The sequence below is a fragment of the Lissotriton vulgaris genome, chromosome 3_1, assembly GCF_964263255.1.
Source record: "Lissotriton vulgaris chromosome 3_1, aLisVul1.2, whole genome shotgun sequence".
NCBI classification, from domain to species: Eukaryota; Metazoa; Chordata; class Amphibia; order Caudata; family Salamandridae; genus Lissotriton; species Lissotriton vulgaris.
Genome location: NC_141689.1, coordinates 2086654919 through 2086665839, shown reverse-complemented (window position 1 = coordinate 2086665839; position 10921 = coordinate 2086654919). Strand labels below are relative to the sequence as shown.

At 47.2% G+C, this 10921-nt stretch overlaps 1 protein-coding gene across 1 annotated transcript in view; it reads right to left on the bottom strand.

Annotated features, from left to right (window-relative positions):
* Positions 1 to 3561: 3561 nt before the first annotated feature.
* LOC147728838 (uncharacterized) overlaps positions 3562 to 10921 on the bottom strand; it is a 1063528-nt gene continuing 1056168 nt past the window's right edge. The window contains exon 17 of the mRNA XM_086963349.1: positions 3562 to 3909. Coding sequence (XP_086819475.1) covers positions 3682 to 3909 — 228 coding nt within the window. The 3' untranslated portion in view covers positions 3562 to 3681. The remainder of the gene's footprint in view (positions 3910 to 10921) is intronic.

Below are 10921 nucleotides of genomic sequence, written 5' to 3'. Positions count from 1 at the left end.
AAAATTAGTTTAGGTGGGGTGTTGTTATGTTGGGGCTCATGACCCACTAGGGGACGAATGTAAATTCAGAATATCACCAAAAGTATTTTAATCTGCCTGATGCATATATTTATAAATTGGTACATATTATTTAGTAGTGTGTATGTAATTAATGTACTTTTTCTTGTTCAAAGAAAAAGAACTGACTGGGCAATCATGTATTGAGTGTTGTTATTGTGTGCACATAAAATAGTAGTATTGGATATTTTATTTATCTATTGTCCTCTCCCATACTGCTCTGCCTTCAACGCGCCAGGATACTATTTTTTAGTAATAGAGTGCGCTATAAAAGCCTTTAATAATAATAATAATAATAATTTCTTGACACAGTCTACTATTTTTGTCTTAGGAGTATAATGCTGAGATGTATAACTTTAATATCAAATAATATACTAACACTGCTCATTGTTTCTCTTTTCTGTATGCTTCTTTATATTTACCTAATGATAGAAATACAGACTGATTTGATATTATAAGTAATCCAGTTGCTTATAGTTTGTAGTTATATTTTATTTATATGCATGTTATAAGCATGGGACAAATGTTTTACATTATTAGGTAATCTAATAACTGTTTGAATTGTAAGCTATAACATACATGCCAACAGAGCCGAGTTTTATCCTGAGACTTCATTTTAGCAGTCTTCCACCTAATATTATCTGTTCTTCAATGTAATTTAATGGGGAATATAAAGTCCCCTAATTTATTTTTCAAAATTCCCTTCTTTGTAGTGCCGAAATGTTGGCATGTATCAGGGTTCACTGGGCCTTTGAAATCTAGTGCCAATGCATCTGCTGCACCAGTGGAAGCTATGCCCATGCCTGCTATGTTCGGTCTGCCCCGACTGTACTCTGTTGTCCTGATCTGTACAGAATGCCCCATCTCTCTTTGTATTCCTCTCCTGGTGAACAGACCACCTGTGTGTCTTTACACTGCTATCCCCATACATGCGGACTGCTTTTTACACAGCTGTGGTGGTGTGTACAGTCAACTGGTCTCTCTTTAGATGGCTCCTCCTGTGTGTACAGTGTGTACATACTGATCTGTTTATTCTGCTTCCCTGGTGTGTACAGTCTGTTCTGGCATATTTGACACAGCTGTCGATATGATACAGTTTAGCCATTTGACAAATCTGAGTGGCCAGTATAGTAGATATGGCCTAACAGAGTTGCCGACTTTAGGGCCTGAAAAACCAAGTTCGAGTCTCCAGCTCGTTCTAGTTCTTTTCTCAAGGACCTAGGCTTTTAACACTTACACTTTGGGTCTTCTACGCTCGAAATGTCAATTTCTTGCATTTTGTTTTCAAAGTCTCACTGTTCCAAGCAGCGTGTACTTACTTGGCTGTATTTCACAGAGTCTTGCACCTGTCACTTTGTGCCACACAATGCCTTGCAGCAGAGTGCGCTTATTGACTCTGCTACTCTATATTCTACTCTTTCTCCCTTGCACTGTGTGCCTCAAGATTTTTTTCCCTATTTTAAGGAATACAATACATACTATTTTTTAAATGTTATGTGCTCAGAACAGCATTCATCTGAGCCCACAAATAAGAATGAAATCAGAACTGTTTTACTACATGAGTTTAAGGTAGGAACAAAAGGTTGTGTGGAGGGGGTGCCAACAAAGATTGTGGCACTGGGCGCCACCAACACTAAAGCCGGCCCTGGGCGGGTAAGAAGTTGCCACATCCATCAGTAGTCCTTGTGAGACAAAATTGCACAGGGTAGATTGAATCTAGGCATTCAAATAAACCCTTGCTAGTCATCCCTCTCCGCTCCAGGTTCTGTTGAACCAGGCTGCGGCTGCTTACTTGCTTGCTTCTCAGCACAACATATGCCAGGGCAGTATGCACTAACAAGAACAGAGGACCAATGTCCTGTCATGTTGGGGTAGTGCCATCCTCCCAGACTGGTAAGGTGTATATCAATTCGGGAAGAGGTTATGATTAGGCACTGTGATGAAGCTCATTCAGGTGTTGGTATGGAAGGCTGCTGCAACCCTGAAGGCACATCTTGCCTCACCTCTGCACGAGTCATCTTTGGGTTGTGTTACACCTATCATTTAGAGTCACTGCTTGTAGTGGTGGGATACGTGGCTACTGCACACATTTCAGACATAGTGCCACACCTGCGTCTGTTTCCTCTCTGTGTTGCTGCAACAAGTTCATAGGGAAGCTAGAACTTTCGAAGAGTGTTCACATGGACAATGTGTCCTATTAGTTGCACTGACCTCTGGTGTGATCTCAGGCGTTTTTTTAATGAATCCTGTATCACCACTCTTTCTTCTAAGGATTCCAGGGTCTCTCTCATCTATACATACGTTTCCCTGTGTGAAGCTGTCATTCCTTTCTCACCTTTCTTCCCTCAAGCTTCTATTGGTTCCATTTTTACCTCACTGTGCAAGACTACTGTGTCCAACCTCCCATGCACTTATTTGCTATTGCCTCCTCCTATCTATTCTTCTCTGCCGTACCCCTGTCCCTCGCCAACTACACCCTTTGCCCTTGTGTCAGCCTTCTCTTTCTTGTAGTCCATTCTGTATGTACATTAATATCTGTGCCCAATGTTCTAGACAGCTCCCACAACATGAGCACGGTAAAAACAAACTTACAGCTCATCGAAATACGTTCCCAAGAGGAACTCACTAAGCCTCCCAAAATGTAACTTGCCCACATTAGTTGTCAACATACTGCTTAAGATGAAAAAGATCTTCAAATCATCCCAAATTAAACACTCAGTACCATGGCACACTGAAAAGATCTCCAAGTCTCTATCAGCAAAAATGGTACAAATGGATATGGACCAATGCTTTGGATGACCTCATTCTACTTAAAGCAATCCATTCAGCCTGAATATCCAGCATCTCCACAAGCAACTTAAAACTGTCTTCGATTTTTGGTTGTTGAGAGTTCACCCTCATCCGAAGCACAGAGGGACGAGCAAAAGGTTGCAGGAGATCTGGGAAAAGTAAAGCGTCGATCATGGCTGCTGTCCACTCTCATGCTCCCGTGCTAATGCATACATTGGTTACAATCACTGCGCCTCGCTTACAGCAACGAGCACTGCAGCCTCTTGCAGGGGGATGCAAACCTGCAATGTTTTCCTGGATGCAGGAAATTGCAAGTAAGGGCATGTGATGGTATGTGAATAAGCATGTGGCATCCACAGCCAGAACTCGATTCTTGAATCATCATTCATTATTTCGTCCCTGGAAAGGGAATGTGTCCATACTCCAAAACATAAAATAGTACAAGCTGAGTTGTAAATGTGTTCGTAAGACTCATGCATCCTAACCCTGCAAATCTGAACGCTGCTGCAGACGTTGAAAATAAATAAGCTTTTTTATCAAAAAAAAAAAAAAATGTAATCCATTGAACTCGAAAAATGGAAAAGAACTTATTAAAAATGATTGCAGCTTAAAACAGATTGTTCAACCTGTAATTGTTGCTGATGAAAGCACTCGCCGGAATTTTGGTTTGCACCCTGCTCATTAGCAGCCTCCAGCACACTTATCTGTGTGATCGCTAGGACTGCAGCTAGGCCCCACTCCTATAAGGTATATATACCCCAGATATATATCAAAGAAAAATGTGAAAATGTAAAAGCTGTATTAAATACGTAAATCTAAAGATCAAAATCATCTTTAAAATGAAGCTTGAGCAGAGAGCGGCCGGGCCCTTCCTGCAAGTTGCTGTCCGACAAGTCTGGCCTTGTAGGAGACCCACGCCTGCTGCTTGCTGTAGCTCGCCCTAATCATGCTCTCCGTGGGGTAGGTGTTCACGAGCTCCTGTGCCATCCGCCTGGAGGGGGCCGGAGCCGATGCTAGAAAGAGCTTTCTGGGGATGAAAACACATTCGGCTCCTTCGCTGATCTGTAAGAGGAGAGAAGGAAAAAAACCACATTGAAGAAAAAGCAGAACATCAGACGTGTACACGTCGCACAGGCCAGCCTGACTCTGATTTGTTATTATGGCTGAAAGATAAAGAATAATACCATCTTTTTATAAAACACCTGAAGAAATATGTCCTGATAGTGAATAGCAATTGACTCTGGATTAAGCCTAGGCTTCTGCCCTAAAAATCATCGCACGGTTACTGTATAAGTAGGATTAATCTAGTGTAGAAATGTTTCCTTGAATCTTGCGCCATGACATCCTGACTGGTATTTTTGCACTTATACTTTTTTAAATACAATAAAATAAACACTAAATGATTATAGTTGATACATTTACAGTTTACTGTAGAAAAAAACAAGGCATGCATAGTTTTAAGGATTCTTTGAAACCATGTTACTTAATGCTTCCTTAAATGGTTAGACTATAGGTTGAAATGTGTATACTGTTTTCTGAGGTGCACTTAAGTTTTTTTTTTTATTGAGCCATACCATCAGGAAACTTCTAGTATTTACACATTGTAAGAAAAAACAAAGAGAAACAAAATATTTTACATTGAAAGCACTTCCCATCTTAATTAAACACATAAGGCAAACAAAAATTAATCAGTCAGCAAAAATGATCCCAGGCCCTTGCAAATTTCTTTGTTGCCCCCACCCGCTTAGCATAAGCCTCTTCAAAAAACTTTGTACGTTAATTTTATTCATCCATTTCCCAAACGTAGGTGTTATCATTGATCTCCAGGTTTGTAAGAACAATGAACGAGCAACTAACATCACAATGGCAAGAAAGCGCCCCTGAGATTCAGAAAGTATCACCTCCTTGCTACCTATACCAAACATAACTGCTTCTAGAGAAGGTTTATAAGTTTTCCTTATCACGGTACTAAAATACACAAATATTTGTTCCCAAAAAACTTGAAGCTTAGGACAAGAGAAAAAAATTAAGCCTGGGCGTAGTTCGCGTAGCCGCACTCCGCGAGCTTCGCGAAGATGCACTTGCACTCCGCGAACTACGCATAGCTCCGCGAGCATGCGTAGTAGCTTGATTGACCAGTTCGCAAGCCATTTTTCGTCTTCGGGAGCGCCGTGGAACTCTGGAACCTGCTCAACACCACATCTCCAGACGTCGCCTTCCTCACGGAAACATGGATGAACGCCTCCTCAGCGCCCGACATCGCCGTCACCATCCCGGACGGTTACAAGATCACCCGGAGAGACCGCGTCAACGAGACAGGAGGAGGCATCGCCATCGTCCACAAGAACACCATCCGCATCACGACCAACTCAGACGACACCCTCACAGCCGCTTAACATCTTCACTTCCAGATACACACCGACCCCAAGACCACACTCAGAGGCACCTTCATCTACAGACCCCCAGGACCTCGCGCACAATTCAGCGAAGACATCGCAGACTTCATCAGCCCGCACGCCCTCGCCTCTGTTGACTACATCCTCCTAGGGGACCTCAACTTCCACCTGGAGAACAACAACGACAACCAACACCACCACCTGGACAACCTCGCCAACCTCGGACTCATGCAACTGGTGAACACCCCCACCCACTACGCCGGACACATATGGCTGAGATACCCGCCACCCCCTCTCAACACAATCCCCAAGAATTGGGAAACCGGAAACCGTTCTTGCACTTTTGGAAGGCGGGAAGGGAGTCACCCTTCCCGGCCGTATTTATTAAAATATGAAACAAAATCAAAACATTAAAATAACAGTTTCATATTATGTACAATTTCATTTCCACATTACGATGTTTGGCTAACCTTAACAGATCTCTAATACAAAGGTTCTCCTAGCCGAACTAACATCCTACAAAACATTTGACTTGAAATTGTACATCCTAACGTTAAGGGCCAACGGCAAGGTCGTAACCGGTGTCAGATCCCTAAACCAGAAATACCACCCTCACTTGTGAGAGGAGTGACCGCACAGAGGCGTACCTCAAGTGCATCTACCAATTTCCCTTTGTACTTGACGGGGGCCCCAATAAACTCGACGCCATTTAACGGTCGTTCGAGGACTCGTGTGAGGTGTCTAAAAGGTAGCGTAAACCCCCTCCCGCACCCCACACAACTTACCCATCTGCCGTCGCAGATGTCCTGGCCCCGGGAAATTCCCCAGGAGGGGCCGTAGCCCCTCCTATCCAGGAAGGGGCCTTGACCACCTTTCCTTTCCTTCCGGCGGCCTCTCCTTAGACAGGACCGCCTCCCCGTTGAGGGGCCAATTGGCCACCTCCCCCGCGCGCTCCCATCCGTAATGGGTGACGCCCCCTCATAGGGATCTTCGAATTACTGCTCACCGATCATGACCTTACCGCCCGACCAAAAATAAATACGACAAGTCTAACTAAGTTACTAAGATTACAAAGCAAACATCACTTATTACCAAGCGTGAATACTGCTCAATCCTTGATCCAAAACTTTATTTGCAAAACATACTGAAAATAACCAATCTTTATTGCATCTTAAGAAATTTCACGATATCATCACAACCTGTAAGAAAACAGAGAAAACAAAAGATACTATATCAACTGTATTCACAACGAATCGCTGTCCTCAGGGGCTGGTGGGTGGGTCAAAATTGGCTCTTCGTTCCGTCTCGAGCTCACGTGCAGCGGGGAGGTGCAGCTTCAGAGCACAGGAACAAGAGGATGCTTTCTTGGCTTCCGCTCCTTTTATCCGTCTTCAGGGTGGGCGTGAACCCGCCCCCGCCTGCCTCCGAGGGCGTGGCCGGCCGCGTCGGTGTCTAGGCCAGCCCACTCTAGGGCGGGAAAAGGCGCGCCCCGGCTACGCCGCTTCGGGCATACCAGCCGAGACTCGCCTCCCGCCCAAGATGGCTTCCCGGGGGGATCGAGGTACTCCACCATACGTTCGGGGGGCCCGAATGGTCGCCCCTTTCCATATGGCTGAGATACCCGCCACCCCCTCTCAACACAATCCCCAAGAATTGGGAAACCGAAAACCGTTCTTGAACTTTTGGAAGGCGGGAAGGGAGTCACCCTTCCCGGCCGTATTTATTAAAATATGAAACAAAATCAAAACATTAAAATAACAGTTTCATATTATGTACAATTTCATTTCCACATTACGATGTTTGGCTAACCTTAACAGATCTCTAATACAAAGGTTCTCCTAGCCGAACTAACATCCTACAAAACATTTGACTTGAAATTGTACATCCTAACGTTAAGGGCCAACGGCAAGGTCGTAACCGGTGTCAGATCCCTAAACCAGAAATACCACCCTCACTTGTGAGAGGAGTGACCGCACAGAGGCGTACCTCAAGTGCATCTACCAATTTCCCTTTGTACTTGACGGGGGCCCCAATAAACTCGACGCCATTTAACGGTCGTTCGAGGACTCGTGTGAGGTGTCTAAAAGGTAGCGTAAACCCCCTCCCGCACCCCACACAACTTACCCATCTGCCGTCGCAGATGTCCTGGCCCCGGGAAATTCCCCAGGAGGGGCCGTAGCCCCTCCTATCCAGGAAGGGGCCTTGACCACCTTTCCTTTCCTTCCGGCGGCCTCTCCTTAGACAGGACCGCCTCCCCGTTGAGGGGCCAATTGGCCACCTCCCCCGCGCGCTCCCATCCGTAATGGGTGACGCCCCCTCATAGGGATCTTCGAATTACTGCTCACCGATCATGACCTTACCGCCACAGGCCGGATAGTTGACCGGCTATCCGGACCCCCCACAAAACACTCCTACCTAAAGGTCATGCTGTATACCCTTTAACCAGGCTATGAAGTCTCCTATGAGTAACTCGTTCCCCACCCGGGACAAATGAACACCGTCCCCCAAATACATACTGTCCCCCTTGATACAACCATGCGAAACAGAATGCAGTGTATTTGAACGAAACAATCTACTCACTTTGTTATTTATCTTCCTAACTGAATGATTCAGTGCAGAAACCGAAATAGCCCCCCGCCACACTTTCCGTGGGATCATATGGGACCATGCAATTGTGCACCCTGGAACTCTTCTTGCCAACCAACTTACTGTGGAAAGCATTGCCTCAAGAAGAAGTCGTCTACCAGTGGCCACCAGATCGTTACCCCCAAGATGGACTATGATTATAGACGGCGGTGACCTCATCCGCTCTAACAAACCCTCAAAAAAGAATTGAAACTGGTCAATACAGAGCCCGCCCTTACCGTAGAAGGACACCCTGCACCCGTATTCCCCAGCCACGTGACTCATATCACCTGCTTTGAATACGTCCGCGGCACGCCTCACATATGAGTGGCCCACGACCCACACCTCCTTATTTGCAGACGGTGATTTCTGACCGCTGGTCCCCAGGAGTCGGGTCGACTGTACAGTCCGCCCTGCTTCGTAAGCTTGCGTAACTGAAAATCAAACAGAGACAAGAAGCGTGAGTATATCATTACAGCTTCACAACATGTGCAACCGCACATACCTTTTATAACAGTCAGAGGACCAACGCCCCACACGTTTTACTTGCTCCACACTCAGACCCCTGGCTGTCGCCTCAGTAGCAGCCCCTATCCGAAAGGAATGGGTCCCGAACTCGCCGGGGTTCAAGCCCGCGGCCGAAATAGACATCGCAAGCACCCTCCGGAACTGAAACCTCGTCAGTGGGGTGGCGTCAGCGTGTCTCAACAAGGTCCCCCCCATGCCGCCACCCTCTGCGCTAAATATTCCTCTACGCACACAACAGGGCACATGGAAGACCCGGGGATCCTCTGAATGATTACGCAGTCCCCGATTGCACCCTGGTCGGATTTGGACCTAACAAACGAGACCGTCATCGTCTCCTCCCTGACCTGAATGTGTTCCCGGCACAGTCCCCCCATCGTATCCTGCTTGTTCTTTGCCACTAATTCGCTTACCCGCATAGCCCCATGGAATGCTAGTGCAAATGCGGCTCGGAACAACACTGCTTCGTACTGGGATGAACACGTTGCCGGTAGTGCGGACAATAACAGGGTCAACCTATCCAGACCTATCGGGTGCCTATCGTCTACTCTGCGACCCTCAAGGCGTTGCCACCCACGTAGCGCTTTCTGCACAACGAAAGACGCTGTCGGGTCCTGGATCCCATGAGCCCTTGCCATAAAGGAAATGGCGGCCCGATGCCTCTGGGCCGTAGCTACTGACTTGCCTGCCTGATGTAAAGAGAGCAGGAATCTCACTACAAACTCTTCCTGACCCCAAAGCTCCCCCCCAGCAGTACCCAAAAAGGCCCAATAGGAACGGAACGCCCCTTCATATGCCTTCCTCGTCCTGGGTGCTAAACTCTCTCCCACGAGGTTTTGTAGTTCGGGGCACCGAGAGACCAGAGAGCTTCGGGAAAGGGTGCCGCCACCGGGTCCGCTGTGGGCAGAAAACCCCAGAAGGCCTGCATACGGAAACGAGAAAGCGCATCAGCCGCTTGGTTCATTACCCCCGGCACGTGTCGCGCCCTAAACAGTACATTCAGTTGCATGCATAACAACACAATTTCCTTGAGCAGTCTCAGAATCAATTTGCATCGTGCTGCCTGACTATTGATACACTCAACCACGGTCATGTTATCAGACCAGAACACCACAGAGTGATCCCTAAACCCTTCAGGCCATGTTTTCAAAGCCACCAGAATAGGGAACAGTTCGAGAAAAGCAATGTTACTCGTCAACCCGCACTCATGCCACCATGACGGCCATTTTTGAGCCGACCATTGTGTACCCAATATGGCGCCAAAACCCATACTCCCCGCCGAATCTGTCCAAAGCCCCAACTCCTCGGAAGACACCGCTGGTTTGTTCCAGACAATTCGACCATTGAAATCCGCCAGGAATGCAATCCAAATGCGCATGTCCTGGCGAACCTCTGCAGAGAGTCTCGTGCAATGATGTCCTTCCTTCAAGCCGACCATGGATTGTGCAATCGAGCGGGAAAAGGGGCGCGCCATCGGTATTACTCTTAGGGCAAAATTCAACTGACCCACCACCTGTTGCAATTGATGCAGGTTTACTTTCGTTGCACGAATACATGTCTCAAGGGATAACCTGAATTTTAACACTTTTTCCTTGGGTAATCGAAAACAACCTTCCACCGAGTCGAGCTCGATCCCCAGAAACTCGATCAAGGTCGAGGGACCCACAGTCTTACCTGGCGCCAATGGCACACCGAATTGATTCATTAGGACACAGAATTCATGTAAAGCCTGTCCACACTCAGAATCCCCGGCTGCCCCCAAAAACAGAAAGTCATCGAGATAGTGCATAACATGTTGAAAACCTGTCTTCCTTGTGAATACCCACTGCAGAAAACAACTGAACTTCTCGAAATAGGCACATGAAATCGAGCATCCCATTGGCATACATCTATCCATGTAATAGCGACCCTGAAACTGAAAACCAAGGAGACGCTGATCGTCTGGGTGTACCGGGAGCAACCGGAACGCTGACTCGATGTCCGATTTTGCCATCAGCGTCCCGGGCCCCAGGCGATTCAACATGGCAACGGCCTCATCGAAAGATGCGTACCGCACCGAACACACTTCCGGGTCTATCGCGTCATTCACGGAAAGACCACGTGGGGCTGACAAATTATGTATCAGCCGAAACTCACCCGGGTCCTTCTTGGGGACCACCCCTAGAGGAGAACAAACAAAGTTAGCAACCGGTGGCAGATCGAATGGACCGGCGACACGACCTCGAGTCACCTCTTTCCCAATCTTTACCTGCACCACCGCCGTGTGCTGTAAGACCGACATTTGATTCTTACAGTCTGGTACCCCCTGAAAATCCCCCACTGGGATGCGGAAACCATATGAAAACCCGTTCCGTAACACCCCAGCGGAAGCATGGTCCGGGTATTCGCTGAGCCAAGGAATCATTGCCATGGTATCAATCGGAGTCGGTAAAGGCGCCCCTCGGACTATATTAGACCTGTTTGGCGCCTCCCTTACCACCGTTATCACCCCCCACACTCATGTCTGAATTTGCATGACCCCTGGGGCC